The sequence below is a fragment of the Erpetoichthys calabaricus genome, chromosome 7 (genome assembly GCF_900747795.2).
Source record: "Erpetoichthys calabaricus chromosome 7, fErpCal1.3, whole genome shotgun sequence".
Lineage (NCBI taxonomy): Eukaryota > Metazoa > Chordata > Cladistia > Polypteriformes > Polypteridae > Erpetoichthys > Erpetoichthys calabaricus.
The window spans coordinates 64,435,830-64,455,030 of NC_041400.2; the positions used below are offsets into that span (position 1 = coordinate 64,435,830).

Below are 19,201 nucleotides of genomic sequence, written 5' to 3' on the forward strand. Positions count from 1 at the left end.
CACACCCACACACACACACCAAGCACACACTAGGGACAATTTAGGATCACCAATGCACCTAACCTGCTGTCTTTGGACTGTAGGAGGAAACCAGAGCACCCGGAGGAAACCCATGCAGACACGGGGAGAACATGCAAACTCAACGCAGAGAGGACCCAGGAAGCGAACCCAGTTCTCTTTACTGCAAGGCAGCAGTGCTACCACTGTGCCACCTTATTATTATTATGACTCGATGTATTATAAGAATTTTTTTTTAATTAAATCCATTGTATGTATTAACTACAAGCAAGATTTCTGAGATAGAGCATTCACATTTTTAATGTTAGAGCCTGAGGCAGGCTCTTAAAATAGTTATTAATTTTGCAATCTGTGTATGTTAGTATTGTACATGTAAACCTGCACACTTCAGAGTATATTGCCATTGAAACTCTATTTGTATGTCTGGGTGTTTTTAACTTCATTACTTAAAATAATGTATGTATTACATGTCCATATTGCATGCATTAGAGGTGCACTGTCGAATTTCTGTCTCCTTTGGCATATAACACAGAAAGTTTGGACTGGGCTCACTTTAAGGCTGAGCGTGGAGTTTACCGACTGATAGTTCCTTGTCATCACAGCTGCAGTTGTCCCCTAGTGAAATGTTTCTCAGTTAGTTAAATGTAATGTAGGGTCTGTGCTATGAAAAATGTTCTATACCACATTACTTTCATAAATACTGGAGAAATCCTGATCCACCCTGAATAACTCATCATGAAAGTGATATTCTTTATTATCTCAAATAGGAAAAAATCCAATTTTCTTTGTGAGAAACAGTTCCGAATTTTTTTCATAATTATGAAGCCAGCCTGCCGGGCCTTTTTCAAATGCTTTATTTTATTCAACATGAAGAATTACTTCAGTTTAGGTTCTCTTATATTAGGTGGGGGTTGAGTGTTTTGTTTTATGGATTGTCTTAGGAACATATTCATTATTATACTTGCTGTGATTTTCTTTTTGTATTGGGATCATGCTTTGTTGCTGCATTTTATCCTGTACATAAAATAATAAGTAAATGTAATATGTGAATACATTCTGCTACAATTCATGACAGTAAGACACATTCCATTTTATTTTGCAATACATTATGTGGCCGTTGTAATTTGATTGATTCATTGTTATAGCTTATACTTCCACTTATCCTAAGGCTACATCCACACTACTATATTTTTATTTAAAAATGCTGTTTTTAAATCTCCATCCATACCAGTGTTTGTCACATTGTTTATAACAGTATCCCTGTCCACACTAAAATGACCAAAAATGCATATGATGCAGATGTTTGCCTATACTGGGCATGTGCTTCAGGTGGAAAAATTCTTGAAGAGAAGGATGGGGAAAATGCAGAGCCCCATGAAGATCAGATTCTCTTGTGTGCTTTGTGCTTTTAAAAATTTCAGAGTATATGGACACTGACAGCATATTCACAGCATAGTAAAAGAAAAAAGTTCTTAAAGGGCTATGGCAAATTACTCCCATGTTCCATTAATGCGCTGATCAAAGCTGAAAGCAAAAGTCTTCAGAATTGGCGACAGTAGTCTTGTCATTAATTAAAAACAGAGCAAATGTTAAAGTGAAACTTAAAAATCAGATATACGTTCATTTGTGAGAGGATCTTGTTCCAAACAAAGTAACTCAATACAGGACTGATGTTGACATAAATAAATATATAAATCTTCACTTTAATACATTGTGTTTTTATGTCTTTGCCCTGTATTCTTGTGATTCTGCTACACTGTACATCCTTCCATTTCATCAAGCACCATATTAATGATTTTTTTGCAAAAAGCACCTGAATGGATCAAGTTTAAGTAATAAACAACTGAGGTATTTACAATCTGATTTTCACAGGGCGCCCAAATTTTCACTACAGTGGTAAATGTCACGGGTGCAGGTCAACAGGTAAATTTGCCTTTTGAACATGTATACAGCATTTAAACTATACTGAATGCAATTTAGATGCCTATAGATAAGCCACACAACAAGTGCCATGGAAAGAAACTCTTCTATGTCTGCTGTGTTGGAATATGTTTTTCTTCCATGAAGGGTGAACCAATCAGGGAATGAGACATTATAATCAGCACAATTCAATCTGAGATGGGCCACATAATAAGTACTAACAAACCATAGCGTGATTAGGGTCTGTGTTTTCAAAAAAACTGCTCTTTTGCCCATGCACATTGAAATGCCAAGCTGGGCGTTTTCAGAAGTATTTAGCAAATGGGGGGGGGGGGGGGGGGGGGGTGTCGGGGTGGCATTTCCAGAAGTTACCATTTTTGGGGGCTGAAAATGTGTGGGAAGTGTAGACAAAGGGCAAAATGGAGACTCATGTCTGCATTTCTAAACAAAAACATAGTAGTGGGATGGGGCCTAAGTGCCTTTTTTATTATTGGTTGAAGGATACTGTAGCGACTGTAGATGATATTAAACAAGTAAAGCTAAAAATAATAGCGTTTCAGGACTGACATGCTTTGAGCATGGGAAAGGCACTATATAAATATTTTTTTAATAATAAATTACATAGTCTTTAAAGAAAAAAACAGGCAAAGGTTAAATACATCTGGTCCAAATAAAAAGGCTAATAATAAAATGTTTTGGTTGTAGTGCATTCATCAGTTGAAATGAAGGTTTAGTGACTAAAATGTTGTAATTCTGAATTTATAATTACACAATGGAATTAACTTTTAACAATTTTTTTTTTTTTTTACTTTTGCTGGTGCTTGCTGACAGATTTTCTTTGTCTTTTTAAGCATTCTTCTGAGCAACACCAAGTTATTGTTAAATATTTTAACTCCTGTTATTTTCCCAGTGCCCCAACCTACCCCACTAGGAATGTTCTCTGGCAGTCAGCAACCCACAGAGCCTTGTATCCCATATGAACCCTTTTATTCCTGAAGTTTCTATTGTATTCAGTAAATCCACATGAAAAAGGGCTCTGTTGCTTAGGAGGAGACCACAATCTTGTCATGACTTACTGGTTAAGTTTACTGGTGCCCTTCAGGGTCTGTTCCAAAGCTGACATTTGGGAAGCAGAAAAACATGTGTTGTGTTTTATACTTCTCCAGTTTCCATTAATCTTGATCAATGAGACTGATGTTTTTGTTTGTTTATTTTTGTTAAATAATGACGCTTTGAAAACATCTGCTACTTGATACAGATACTGATCTGTTTCAGTAAGAACAGATGGATATTCTAAAAGAACCTAGCTAGAATAAGGTATCTTTAGAGTGGAGGAGGGAATTGATCAGAACCTGTTACTTATACAGAAAAGAACAAATATGTTTTAAATTAATCAATAGATTTCCCACAGAACAATCAAATGTGTAATTTATGCATTAGGTATTTTAATACAATAACTCATTTAACACTGTCAGTGGAATAAAACACAATGTGCTAATAGTGTTGAAACTATAAGATGAAAGATATTTTAGGTTTATTCCAACATCTTAAAGGCATGCAGGCTATGAGATTGTGTCCTACAATAAGCTGGAGCCCAACCCTCTTTTGCAATATGCAATACTGAAAAGTGCCAGCCAGCCATTAATTGTCTAACTGACATATCCAATCCAGAATTGTGAGACGGTGGGGTGTATTTTGGGGGCACTTTATCCAAAGTTGGAATCCACCTAGTACTTTTGAATAAAAGCAGGTATCCTTATTGTGGAGAGTGGTTTATATTAATATTTTCTCAATTTAAATCTCATTTTCGCCAATTACATTCAAATTACTTTTCTGAAAAAGGAACAAGAAATATAATTGTGAATTATCTGGGGCAAACCTGTAAGTGTAATACACTACTTTTCTTATAAAAGCTCACCATGAATACCATACCGAGCAGGCAGTCAAGGAGCTGGTGACTATGGGACAGTGGGTGTGACTCACTCATCCCTCCTTAACTGCACCCATTGGCTGTTATCCGTGTGTCACCAGCGTTGACTGTGTACACATGAAAAGGGGCTTAAAAGTGATACTGTAGCATATAATTTGTCAAAATCTTTTATATGTATACTTCTTAATTCAAAATGTCCACAGCTATCAGTTTTATTTGACTTTTCAGTTATCTGATGTAGTATCTGTCCACATTACCTTGGATATTGAACACTTTTATTAAAGTAGGCTCCAGAGACACTTTTAAATTTACTGTGTAGAACTGTAATAAAATTTCACAATCAATTTGTGTCATATGTTCAAATAAAGCACAAAAGAAACAGGCAATATTTTAGTATTTTGATGGGGCTGTGTACAGTATATAGAATGGAATATCTGTTTGCTTTGCAGAAGTTTTAATTATTTTTCTCTTGTTCAATTCATTTACCTATTTTCTTAAACATGCTTTAGGTAGTATTTACAAACTGTCAACTCAATTAAGGCCAGTGGAAGGCTTTTAAAATCCAAAATATGCTTTAATTTTATTCTAAATTACTAAACAGTCATACTACACTTTCATGCTCTGTATTTCCATTGCTCTTTAACAAATCATGTTGTGCAGATCCATATCTTCCATTCTCCGTTGTCAGTGCTTTGTATCCTTGTTAACAAAAGACTAAGGTAAAATATTGTTTGATCAATTGTCTGTGTAAATAACAGATAAATCTAAAAAAAATCATTACATTGCTGCTAATTGTCCACCTCATTCTTCAGTGAGTAAGACGTAAGCACAGTAACAGAAAAGCTTATTCAGATAGCAGTATTTAGCAGCATACCAGAATGAATAACTGAACATTAACAAGCTTGTTAAACATCTAGACAGGTGAGGGTAGAACAAAAAGGGGACAGATGGCTGCATTCCAGCTGTTACTTAAAAATGCTCAAACTGCAGATCACATAAAGCAATCAAGCAGAAAGAAATGGGACAGCTATCTGAAAGTCAATTGAAAATCAGTTTAAATTTTGGTCTACTGTACATTACATTCACTCTTCAAAAGCAACAGAATTAATTCTTTGTGACTGAATTAGTAATTGAATACTGTACTTATACAGTGGGCCAAAAAGAAGTGCCACATTTCAAATGTTTATTTTACAAAAACAATACAAGATAAAATAAATTTAATTACGACACAAGAAAGTGTGTACAAAATGGATTTTTTTTCACTGTGTTTTAAAAATGATGTCTTCAAGGTGGTGGCCATCATTAGCGATACACTCTTTGAGACAATTTCTGAATGCTCGCATGGCTCGTTTGGCCATCTCAAGGGGAATAGTGGTGATTCCGTGGTGAAAAGCATCCTTGAGGGCTTCAAGATTTTGAGGTTGGTGTGTGTATACCTTCGACTTGAGATAGTCCTCAAGAAGAAATTGCACGAAGTGAAATCAGGCAACATGAAGGCCACCCGACATTGCTGCACAGGTAGATCAGCTTCCCCGCAAATATATCCCGCAAAACTTGCATGGCTCTCTGCGCTGTATGAGCTGTTGCTCCATCCTGTTGAAACCAGACATCCACCACATTCAATTTTTCCAGTTGGGGTTGGAAAAAGTTCCCTAGCATTTTAATATAACGTTCTGAAGTGACGGTGACCATTGCTACCACCTCCTCAAAAAAAGTAAGGGCCTACAATGCCAAAAACTGCAACGACACACCAAATTGTAACACACTCACTGCACAGGGGTCTCTGATGGAGTTCACAAGGGTTGGTTTCAACTAAATAGTGAACGTTTTGCTTATTTATGCAACCATTCAAATGGAAAAGTGCCTCGTCGCTGCCGATGATGGCATCTTGATGAATGTTCATGCACAACTCTCTACGGCTCTCCCAGTCTCTCTCAGTGAGTGCACTATCATAGTTTTGTATGGATGGAAATTAAGGTCCTCATGCGAAATCCTCCCAAAGACATGTTTGAAATGCCTACGGCAGAAGCATGTTTGTGTGCTGAACGTCTAGGAGACTGCAAAATTAATGCCCTTACAGCTTGGATGTTTTCAGGCATTCGTACAGTCTGAGGATGGCCTGGAGATTTTCTGCTCAATGTTATATCCATCTGTCTAAATTTAGCCACCCACTGAAGAATTGTTTTCTGATTTGGGATGTCACCGTTAGGAGGAATGCTGAAGTGCATTTGGAAGGCACGTTGGGTAGTGATGATAGATTCGTTGTTTGTGAAGAACACTTTGACAGTGAAAGCATGGTGCGCACTGGACCAAGGCATACTGCCAACTGAAAACTACAAGGGATCATCTATCAAAGGACCCCCACTCCAACCCAACCCACTCAGCTGCCTCTACCTTGCGCAATCACCTCGAGAAATGTGGTACTTCATTTTGGCTCACCCTGTACATTTAATGGCCACTGCCTTAGATAAAAGTATTTAGTACCAGATAAGTTAGAACTTTGCCTTCTTGAACTCTAAGCATAAAATGATCAAGCATTCCTTGAGAATCTGGTCCATGCTGATATAATGGCATCATGCAATTTACTGCTGAGTTGTTTGGCCACACAGTTATACTGCAAAAATCCTGATTAGTGATGACCAAAATGATTCTTGTAAAATTGAATTTGCCAGAAAACTCAGTGTTTTGCTTTCCAAAAAACTCACAAAATAAATGTGTTTATTTTCTGCCAAGAATGCTATTATACATTAATTCAGAATGTTCCTGCCAGTCATTTAGTGTTTAAATGAAGATCGCTAGTGGTATGGAAAAAAAAAACTAAATAAATAACTAAGTTCCTGTTATGTGTAAAAATTTTGTTGGGGATTTATTATAGGTGTGTGATATGTTTTTAATGGTAAGAGGATACCCAATTTTCCAATTTTCATAATAATCTTGGTGATCACAGTTTCAAAGATGCATTGTAGACCAAAATGAAACTTACTGCTCCAGGGTAACTGGAGTGTGCAAACTCTAACTGCATTATGCAGCAGTGGAAAAAAACACAGGTACACATACAGTATGTGTGAAACAGTATTTAAGGAGCAATATTCATTGTTTTCATCACCAAAAAAAACTTTTAATGGGATGTAATCACTTTTAGTGAATTTTGTTGTCTTAAAGGAATCCTCACATCATGAACAACAATAATGCTTAGGTACACTGTGACCTTTAATTAGTATTAAGTAGCCTAATGTGTTTGGTAAGAAAATATTTCCCACCATGAACCTACACTGTTAATATATGTCAGGATGGATACACTAACATCTAACTCTAGTATCTGCATGTTGCTGTAGAAATCAACATTGTCCAAACCAGATGATATTTTTCAATCTTCGGTACTATACTTTTGGTAGTCACATGTCCATGTTAACCTCATGTGTCTGTTATTAGCTAAATGGAGTAGAACCTGTTTCAGAATCCTGCTGCTGTAGCCCATCTGCTTCAAAGTCTGATGTATTATGCATTCAGAGTCATCCTTTTGCATACTCTACAAAAGTACACAATGTTACTTTTTATTCCAGTATATGTATGTGAATATGCATTGTAGCAGATGGCCAGCTCCCTTGCCTGGCTACCTCCAAAGTGGAAGGACTCAAGGGAGAGTGTGCTCAGGGCATTATCTCCCCCAGATCACTACAAATTCCAATAGGGCATCATGAGAATTGGAATTTGGTGGCTTAGCCCTGTTTGGTTCCAGGGTGCAGCAGGGACTACCACATCAGGCTCCCACCTTACATGAAAGTGCTTCCAGACCAATACTATGGGACACCAGAAGTACTCCTAGAAGTTACATAAAAGGAGCCTGCTGCCACTGCTGTGAGCACCAGAGTCGGGAGGAAGGTGATAAAGCTTGCTGGAGGAAGGAGAAGGCAGTATGCAGTGTTTGTGCTTGTGCTTCTTGTAACTGTGACTGAATTGTTGGAAATGCTTAAGGAAGAGTTTCGCATGAAACAAACAAAAAAAAAAACTGTGTTAAACTTATATTTGTATCTGTCTGTGTCTGATTTGGGGAGCTGGAGCACCCCCTGCAGGCCATAGCATTTCGACATTTTTTAGTTTTTGTTCTATCCCATCACTTTAGGTGACCATTACTATTCTGATGATTTATCATAAAGTAAACTAAAATAGTATATAACATACTATTTAGGATCAAGTTATTTCCATGTAACACAGTAGCAAGTCTAAAGCTAAGTTTTAAGTTTGGCAGGATAGTGGTCTCACTAATCTGTTAGTTTATTCTTCTGAGATACTCCACTGGGTCTCCAGTTCAGCAGCTTTCAGTTGCTGTTAGTTTTGGAAAGTTTCTAACTTAATCTTTTATTCCAGAAGGGAATTTCAAGATTCTATTTAAGTTATATTAAAAAAAAGGATGAATGAGTTGATTACTTTGGCAACATTTTGTGTCATACAGTACAATACAACATGATCTAAACCTGTTGATTTTTTTTTAATCAAACATTGTATATCACACAAAAACAAAAAAATAAGCATGTTTGATATACATCAAAAGTTCTTCCTCAGCCAGCACAGCACTTCCTTCACTCTATATCTCCTAACCAAGTCTTCCAAATGATAGAGAGTTCGGCAGCTGCAACTACCTCTCCCGATTCCCGTCCCACCTGCCTTGGCCGGCATCCTAAAGGACATGCACAGTCAGATATCTGACATCCGATATGCCAGTATGGCACTGTATAGATCCCTGGGAGCGTCATTCCACATCCTAGCTCATACACTATTCAATGTAGACACACCACAGAGTGCCATTCAGATTCGCTCCACTTGCAGAGCCCAGTCACTCAGTCTCTTATCTTACACGCTGCTGTAACCACCATCTGGGTTCTCCTGACCATCTGCCATTCCACCTATCCTCTGGACTGTCTTTCTTTGTCTCATCCAATTGTCCCTTCCTATTTTGCTGTGCAGGCTCCATTTTTAGGGCAGATTGATTCTAGATGCAGTCATCCACCCGCTTCAAGGTGTGAATGAAGTGCTTGACCAAATGCCTGCATTTGCACGTGAATTGCTTGATCAGCCAAGCACTTCCAATCAACCTTGGAGTGGCACATGTACATCCACAATGTACATGCACCAGCTTGAAGCCTGCACGCTCTCGGACTCCTGATTATTTAATCAACAGGTATCAAGCCATGAACCTCACTCGTCACAACAGAACAGTTTAAAATTCATTAATGTATTTAAAATATATGTACATTCATTTTGGGACATTACCTCTTCATTTACATGTTTCCTAGGAAGTCAGATACTAACCTGGCTATTTCAGTCCTGAGACTGAAATCTGCTCGATTAGAGGGCCTATTTAAACACCCTATATACTCGTACATTGACTCATACCAGACAAACAAACATGAACATGCAGACTCCACATAAACAGTGGGGGGATTTAACACATGTTTCTGAATCTTTGAAGCAGAACAATAACCACTGCACCAACCTACCCCCTGCCTTAGAGAAAACAAATCGAAATAAGGCAGAAAATATACTTTTGGAAATTGCATTGTGCACACAAGATGAAGAAAGCATTCAGTGTCACAATACTGATCTGGAAATGCCTAATACTGCATGAAAAAATCTGCATAATATTCTTTTGGGCTGAAAGAGATTTTGTATTAAATGCTCTTCTGAAAGATCAAAGAACATCCCTCACCTTTGGTAACAGTAATTGAGAAATATGTTTGTTTACCTCCTGTTCCTATGTGATTACCACATGGTGGGTATATGGTTTATATGTCATATGTAACATTATTGTTGAATTACAGAAAAAGATTCATACAGGAAATATTTCTATTAATATACAGTAACTGTGACCATGGCCATAGAGGTTACACACAATCACCCTAACTCAACAGAACTAAAGGAAGAATCTCTAGCAGCGGGAATAGGGTCACTTTAACTTTGACTTGTAACTGGAAATATATTCCAGTTATCAGTAATTTTATATCCAATCATTAATCAGTGACTTGCTATGTGGTCAGTAGAAATAGCACCAACATTTCCAAATATAGTTTTCAATGAACATCAGGGTAATATCAGTTTGAGACAACCAAAATATGCAATGTATACTGTATACAGGGTTTTGTATTTGCATTTTTTTTCAGTAAAGACCATGCAGACCACACACCAGTTCTTACTCAGAGAAGAATATTAATTATGCTGACTTGCTTACATTTTATACAAGAAAAATCTCACATAAGAAATACAGTAAGAAGTGAAGTGTGAGAATTTTCATTTGTGTCTCTAAACAAAATGTCAATTTTTTTTCTTTTAAAACAGGTTTTCCAAAGGTACCAGAACAAACATTTGGTGGGTTCATTCCATAGAATAAAATTACTGGGAACAGATAGAAAACATAAAAATGGAACAAAATGTTGTTTTTATAATTTAGTAGCCTATTAAAGGCTCTAATTAGTTAGTTTGAAAGTTATACATCCAGTCATTTTGGTAGTAATATTTGTTGTAAACTACAGTAAATAAAATGTGGGGGTGTAAAAAGGTTTTAGAAATTCCCCATTTTATGGCACTTATAAAACACTAGAGAAAACAAAATAAGGAAAACCTAAAGTGCATAAGTTTGATCATTATTCAACACTTCAGAGCAGCAGTGTGTTGTAAGATAATTCAAATATGCAAGTAGGAATTTCACTCTACACACTTGACGGTGATGACCCTATTTATCTAAAAACACTATTGTACCTTCATCACTCACTGCACTAAAATGGAGACTGGAAGACAAGGGGTTTCGAGAATGAGATCTGAGTTGTCAGTTCCACAGAGGTATCAAAGAGCTGGTTAGTTCCTGGTGTAACCTCAAAATCCTTCCCCTGGGGCCCTTTCAGTTTGGTCTTACCGTTGTTAAACACATCAGAATAAAAAGAAGAAAAATAAAAACTATCATAGAATTCATTAATAAGGGAGTAATGTATTGTATTGTAGATATTGTAGGCTGCTAGTACAGTTTAATGGAAAAAAAATCAAACCACAGGAGAACAGTATCCCACCGTTGTTCTTGCAATCATATCAGCAATTTCAGACATGCAGTATTGTGATTTAAACTACTTTACTTAACGTGATGTCTCTTATAAAGGTCACCTAGTAACAAAGGATACTAAGAGCTTATCATTAAAGTTCTTCTTACCAAACAGATGGCTTACTAAGTCTGTGCTTATTTTGCAGCTAGATGAACTTGGGACAGCATTTCACATTCATACATGCAGCCAAGCCTGCAGGCTTAAGTCTTTGTTATTCCATTATGTAAAAACTAAACCGCAACAAGACATTTTGTAGAACCATTTTATAAGAAATGTTTTTAAACATCCTGGAGTGATTTCCTTCATTTCTGTAACTAATAAAACATATAAATCTCCAGAGCTTTCTTTCACTTGAAAGGTTTGCTTAAACCTGAGATACCATATCTGTGAATAGCCATTATAGATATTTTTTCACTTTAATGAAAAATAAACAGAAGCCGAAATTATAAAGGCCTAGGACTTCACATTGAAAACCCAGTTTATTAGCCAAAGGTGAAAAGATGGCAGTTTAAAAGGATGGGGTTTTAATTGAAACACTGAAATGTTGATGTGCTGTTTTTTGTTTCGATGGTTTCATATACTGGTGGGACCAAAAGGGCAACAGGGGTCACCGGTCTTCTTACAGTTTGGCTCTTACTGGCTGAGGGTTAAGTAAGGCAGGTCACTCCCAAATCCTTCCCCCAGTACACCCTTAAAATCCTTCCCCCTAAACACCAGATAGTTGATAGCATCATATCAAATGTCTGATCTTTGAGTTTAAGTTAATTTTTGATCTCTATAGATAGATAGATAGATAGATAGATAGATAGATAGATAGATAGATAGATAGATAGATAGATAGATAGATAGATAGATAGATAGATAGATAGATAGATAGATAGATACTTTATTAATCCCAAGGGGAAATTCACATACTCCAGCAGCAGCATACTGATAAAGAATAATATTAAATTAAAGAGTAATAACAATAATAATAATAATAACAATAATAATAATAATAACAGTAATAACCATAATTATAATGTCTTTAGTGGTTTAAATGGAAACACTACTTGAAGCCAAGAGTGGATGATGCTTTTTTTTTCCCCAAGCTTAACTTTAAATAGTAGTTCAAAGTATATTTTTTAAATAATTCGATTTTTTTCTATTTCATAGATTTAAAACTGGTAGACATGGCAATTCATGGCACAAACTATGTAACATGTATAAGCCTTGGACACTTTTCTGGATCTATTAAATCAGATATTAAAGCAAATGCCTGATAAACTAGAAATGCTTGGTGTGGAATCTGGATACATTTTTTACACAATAGAGTAAAACATATTGTAGGATTTATTTGAAATGTGCATTTTCAACAATGTTACTTTACATTACAAATGTTTCCAATATGTATGGTTATATGTTTAACTGTTTTCCTAAGGCATTTGATTCCATTATAGACTGATAGAAATTGACGTCTTTCTCACCATAACTAGGCTCATGATAGAAATCATCCTGAATGGCAAACAAGTCCATTACAGGGCACACTCACTCTTTCTCATTTTAGATCAAATTTAGAACAAACTGTAGCATCCAAAAAACCTAGCAAACTGAAAGAGTTTACATAACCTTCATGCAAGAAGTGACCACTGGAAATTGAAAATAATTTCTTGGAGCTGTTGAGAGGTAATACTTACCAGTTAACCCAATTCTGCTTTAAACGTGAGTGTCACCTTTAATTGTTTTATATGCAGTGAAATGTTATAAGTATATAAACTGAATTTCCATATCTCTTATTCGAATTAAGTGAGTCTGATAATGTTTGAATGGAATATGCATAGATGTACAGTACTTAAACTGTGATCGGTAGAGGTGCTTGTGAAATGACATTAAACTCAGAATAACACCTGGGTAGCCAAGACGAAATTAAAAAAAAGTGTTTTAGTAATTAAAAGGTGAAATGAAATGAGTAACAAAATATACAACAACAACATAACAATCCTTAAGCCACTCTGGGTCTTACTAATGCAAATAAAGGTCCTTAACCAACATGTGGGGTGGTTGGTCCACTTTCACACACCAAGAAACAAACATGCTCCTTCTTATCTTCTTTGCCTCTCTATCAAACTCTACTGGCCCATTTTCTGTTCACCAGGGGAATCTTTACCTCTCCTTCCACTCTCAACTCCAATTGTTTTGGTATTGCCACATGTACATAGTACAGTGAAAATTTTACTTGCATGTCTAACCAACATGCGATACAGCTAGGTCCCAGATTCTTGTGTCTGAAAGTCTACAATAACTTCCAGATAACAGTCCACAAGTACATCTGAGCTACCTGGTGACCATCTAACGTTCTGGTGCTATCAATGTACACCTTCATCTAGTGGCAACAGGTGTTCCTGCCTTGTCCGCTCCATACAACTACAGGGGTTCCTTCGGTTACGACACAGTTCCATTCCTACAACAGTGATGTAAACCAAATTTTGGTGTAAGTCGAAACACACCCTAGCCTAAGTCACTTACCTATCCTAACACATTTGCAAAATCATAATCTAGAACATAAAAACATAACTAAGCCACAGAAAAAGGAAAAGGACTTAAATATACTGTACTGTACATTGAACTGTAGTAACAGAAAAAATGAGTGTAAAAAAAATCCTTACCTTTATTCCTTCTCTCGTCTCAAGTTTTTATGGGAGTGAGTGTTGTAAACTCGAAATGTCATATGTTGAGACATTGTAACTTGAAGACTCCCTGTACAGAGTTGTACTGGGGAGAGGAAGATTGGCTTTCCTCTTCAGTACCCTCAAAACCTGTGTGTTTCACCAGGATATAAATATGTAGTAACAAGAAGTAATGGATCCCCACTTGAGAGTTCTCAAAGTAGGTAAAATATGAATAGGGATATATGTTAAATATGTTTTGTTCATGAGAATTACGTATAATAGTTACATGTCTTTTGAGAAAAAAAACTTTAATTTGTTGGAGGATTTTTTTAAAATAAATTTAACAGTTTGTCTAAAAATTAAGGTCAAGCTTATGAATAGTACATTTTTTTCATAGCCTTGCTTGTTCATCTTTACCAAGGATTGATATGCATGCTTTTTGTAATTTTCCTAGAAGTGTCAAACAGAGAGAAAAACATCAAAAAAAAAAAAAAAGAAGAAATGTAACTGATTAGGAGAAGTGGTAAAACTAAAAGATGTACAAGAAAGTCATGGTTAGAATAGAGAAAATAGAGAAAATATAAAACACTGTGAACCCAGGCTGATATTATGATCAATTAATATAATATACAAAAGTCAGAAAGTGTTGTTTTAAGAAGACAAATTAGCATATTTTGTTTTCTGTCATCACCCATTCATTTGATACAAACAAATGAAATGTGGTTTTTAAACAAATCTCATGGTTTCCTGCAATAGAAGGGTACAATTAAGAATACTTTGGCATGTATTTAGAATCTTTTCTCTTTTAATCAATTTATTTTCCCTTTTCATTCATACTCATATAAGCTTGTCATATCTTATTTGCAAGAAAATGTCAATGTGCTTATATATTTTCAATGTTTCCATTCATTTGTTACATCTGTTAAATGTTTTGTGGGATTATTCATACAAAGGGAAATATCCATTTGGCAGCACATTTTTAATGTTGGATACTTCAAACTGCCACTAGGGTTGGTTTTGAATTTATGCTTCCTAAAATGTTCTTGAATTCAAATCAAACAGACATGGCTAGATTTATTCACAACCAGATCTACAGTATATTGAATGTTTAAAAAAAAATGTTAATTTTAATTTTATCCTGGTCACAGATATAACGTGTTTTATCATGGCTACATTTTTTCCTTCACAATTATTCAAATATAAGCAAAATGTTATATTTAAAATGGGATAACATATTGTTCTTCTGTAATTGCGGTGATGCGTCTGCTTAAGGGTAAACACAGTCAATCAAACTCTAGAACATCTGTTAAATTAAGTCAGTTTTTTGTGGTAACATTACTAAAAATTTGGAACATACTACTTAAAGATACACTACTGAATACCATTACAGCCTCCATTCAATCCGTGTTAAACATTTCAGAGTATAATTAAGAGATAGAGATCAGGAAAATTTAGTGGGATTTAATATCACAATCCTTCAACCAGTAAATAAGTAGAAATGATGTGAGGTGTTTACAATATTGCCATCAAACAGATCCATGAAATGCAAGCCCAATGTATCTATCTGATAGATTCTATGCTTTGTTTTTTGACAGTCCTCTTCACATCGTGTCATTGATCAATGAACCATCGAAGAAGGAAATTTTGTGCTTTTATAAGGCAGCTCCTGGAGTTGGAGATATAGAGAAGTTCCCTGTATTCTTAGAACTGTTTAAGCATTTGCACTAAAATGTAAGGCCTTGATTTCAATAGCAAGGCTAAACTGTCATTCGCATACTCTCTGTGGCATTGGATAATTGAATAGTAAGGTAATAAAATGCAGAGTATGAATTCAAATAAGAAACCTTATCAAATATTTTCCTGAATGTTTCTAGAATGAATAAGGTGTACTTTTGTCATTCATCCCTGTAAACTATAGATGTTAGTATACTTTTTGTATCTTTACTTTGTTATGTACAGTAATCCACATTTATTTGATTCTTGAAATGTATTCTGTTGCTACTTTATAGGTTCTAGGATTTTTGTGGAAAATTAAAACTTGTAAGCTGATGCCTGGACAGGGAAATTTCCCATTGTCACTGAATACCATCTGCCATGGATGACTTATCATATTTTATGCATTAGTAGATTTTAAGGATTTTTTTTATAACCAGGTAAAGAATATGCGTTATTGGTCTGTACCATGATGCAGTACTGTAGTTAATGTTCTAGAATCTGCCCATTTTGCTTGTAAAGGAGGACATCAATTGTATTTGCAGATATTTTCTCACATATCTGTAGCTCTGAGACATATAATAATACATCAGTGACTGCAAAAAATGGACAGATGAATCAATGGAACTGCTTAGCATTGAGATGCCAATGAAACATTGGGAAATTTTCAGAAAGTAATTTGTGTTTGTGAGAATGGTTTAACTGTAATTCTAATTGCCTTTTTGTAGGTGTTGTATATCCATATTTCCCAAGAATTGGCCGCTACAACCTAAACTTTAAAGAAGCTCAACAGGTCTGCCAAGATCAAGATTCAGTGATTGCCTCATTCGATCAGCTGTATGATGCATGGAGAGGTGGACTGGACTGGTGTAACGCAGGCTGGCTAAGTGACGGCTCTGTGCAATATCCTATTACCAAACCTAGAGAACCTTGTGGAGGCAAGGACACTGTCCCAGGAGTGCGCAACTATGGATATCGTGATAAGGACAGAAACCGTTATGATGTTTTTTGTTTCACCTCCAATTATAAAGGTAAGGCTCATTTCTATGATATTGTTTTATTAGAATATCTGAAGTCTGTATAAAAACAGCTTATCAAGAACTAACTAGTCAGATTCTTGATTTGTTTATTGTTGTGAAATTGTCATGTCAAACTTAATTAGTATTATGAAATGTATAATTTAAACATGTATGCAATAAATATACCCTTTGTAATATTGTGTACATATAGTTATGAATGCTTTGAAATCACATTTTTTTTTTGGTCCGATAATAGCAGTGGAGACCAACAATCCACAGCACAATGTTTAATAATAAAGGTGCTGCACTATTTTTCCTATCTTATTGTTAAAATTTGAATGTGAAACTGCTTGTATGTAAGGTGAGGAAGGGAAGTCCCACTTTCTGCTTAATTATGAATTTCTCTAAGGGTGTTTAAGTCTCCAGAGGACCTAAATCCAAAATTCTATACAAAACACAAGTAATGGATAATAAAAAAAGAACATAAAAGGTTTAAAACAGAGGCACAACAAACCCTGACTTCCTCACTGGGACTCACTGCAAAAATGTCAGGCAGTGTCTCTCACTTCCCCACCAACCAAAATCACTGCACCAAAAATACCAGTAACATTCCTACTCATGTCCCAAAACTTTCATCTTTCTCCATTGTCAAACTACACCTCTGACCATTTGAGGTTACAAACACACACTGAAAGTTCTGGAGCCACTCAGCTTACTCTGGTGACTCCAGTTGTTCCTGCATTCACATAATGTGCAGCACTAGTATAATATGGGAACATTCTGTTACCACTGTGACAGATAGGGGGTGCTATCGCTCCCTTGAACCCTCGGACCAGATGCCAGACACCAGATAAAAGTCCAAAATGAATATATTATAATAAAAAATGTGCACAAAGCACCCTCCACCTCCACTATACTTAATAAACAATCACTAATACAATCCTCCCAGCAGCTCAGTCACCCTTCCTCCCAACTCAGTTCAACTGCTGGGATCTCCCACAGTCCTTTTATACTTCTTGACCAGGAAGTGTTTCCGTCCCTCAGTCCATGTGACTTTATAACATTTCTGGGTCGGGTAAAACTCCTTTTCTTCAGCCCGGAAGTACGTCATTTCCTCTGTCATTGTGACTAGGATGTACTTCCAGGTTATAGGGAAAGTACAAGTCCTTGAGCCTCCCTGCAGCGTCCTCTGGCGTCCCCCACGATATCCAGCAGGGCTGTGAAGGAAAACTCCAAGGTCCATGATGCCCTGCTGGAATTCGGGGCCCCTCCATGTTCAAAGCAATAAAGCCAGCAACTACACACGATTGGCTATCTGGGGGGTGGAGAGGGAGAGCTCACGCAAAGAATTGAGTGCTGTGAGTAGAAACAACATACATCAATGATGCAAGGGGGTGGAGAGTGGGGGGTTGAGTGCCAGTAAGCAACGAATCACAGTCGATGAGCTTTGTCCCCAGGAAAGCAACAAAATAACACCGGTGTTCAAAAGTGCTGCCCTGCACCATTAAAATTGCACATGACTTATGCATTAATGGAATGTCCATACACATGGTAAATAAAAGCAGCTTCATTCTCGTTAGGAGCTGTGAAGGATACCCTGGACACAGACAGACACTGAGACAGCCAGATGTCCAAACCACACACGTTTTATTCCTCAACACAATATCACAGTGCACAATTAGCCACAATGCTCACAGACCTTTCCTTTACTTTCTTCTGCCGCCTCTACTCCACTCCTCACAAGCTCCGTCCTCTTCCACCCGACTCTGGCTCCCAAATGGAGTGAGGCAAGTGCTGCAGTCCATGGCTTGGGAACCATCTAGGCGCCCCCTGATGGAATCCAGGGGGGGCTGCCCTCTTACGTCCAGGGGAATGAATATATTGCCCCTGTCCCAGTCCTTCCTTGTTCCAACAGTCCCAGTGGGGCAAGGTCCCCGGTCGTCTGCCACAGAGCCCTTATTGCAATATGAGTATAGTAAATTAATCTGATTGCATTAGGAAAACCAGACACTGCTGCAAATTACCTTTTTAAGTTCATAAAAAAGTGTTATATTTTATGGATGTACACCCTCATCCTGAGAAAACTGAATGTAGCAACTCGGTTTGTTGTTAACTTCCAGCACAGCAGGCATGATGGAATTAGAGTTGGTCATTATAAATGAAAAACCAAAAAAGTTCTTCAGTGCAACTATGCAATATTGGCCCACTTGAAATGGAACTAAAATATAATCTACATCATATTCATTAGTTTTGGTGTTTAATATGTTTGTTATGTCAACATACATTATTATAATGGCTCAGTGATAAGAATTATTATACACATGCAATGTCATTTAGCTAGTTTGGCTGCATTTCCCTAGTAAATCATGTTTCCCCCAAAATCTCATTATGCAAATGCAAATATTCCAAAACCCAAAAATATCTGAAATACCTCTGGTCCCTGGATATTCCATCTTACATGTAAATTAAATGTTTAAGAGCAATGTATTTTGCCTCAGGAAAACAACTATTTTAAAAGTAAAACATTTAAAACATATATATTATTGGTTTGTTATTGTGGATTTATTTGTTAATGTGTATCTAAAACAATTAGCAGTAAATATGAACATTAAATTTTAAGATAGTTTATTAAATTGAAATACAACCCACGTCCCCAAAATATTTTTATCAGATATGTTTAATGTAAAGCAATACACTTTTATGAAGGAAGTTAGATTTCACATGTCATAACTCTTGAGTCCACATTACAGTCTAAGATGCACAGTTCTTAAATGTGCTTGGTCACAAATAAACAACTAAAGAAGCCATTAAGCTGTTCTAACAATTACAATAGCATCAGGAGTCAAGAAAATTTGAGCAAGGAAT

General features: G+C 36.3%; 1 protein-coding gene across 3 annotated transcripts in view; it reads left to right on the top strand.

The window, feature by feature from the left end:
* Positions 1-19,201, top strand: part of hapln1b (hyaluronan and proteoglycan link protein 1b) — a 129,964-nt gene that overhangs the window by 96,863 nt on the left and 13,900 nt on the right. For all 3 annotated transcript variants that reach the window (XM_028804712.2, XM_028804713.2, XM_028804710.2), the window contains exon 4: positions 16,046-16,348. In XM_028804712.2, coding sequence (XP_028660545.1) covers positions 16,046-16,348 — 303 coding nt within the window. The remainder of the gene's footprint in view (positions 1-16,045; positions 16,349-19,201) is intronic.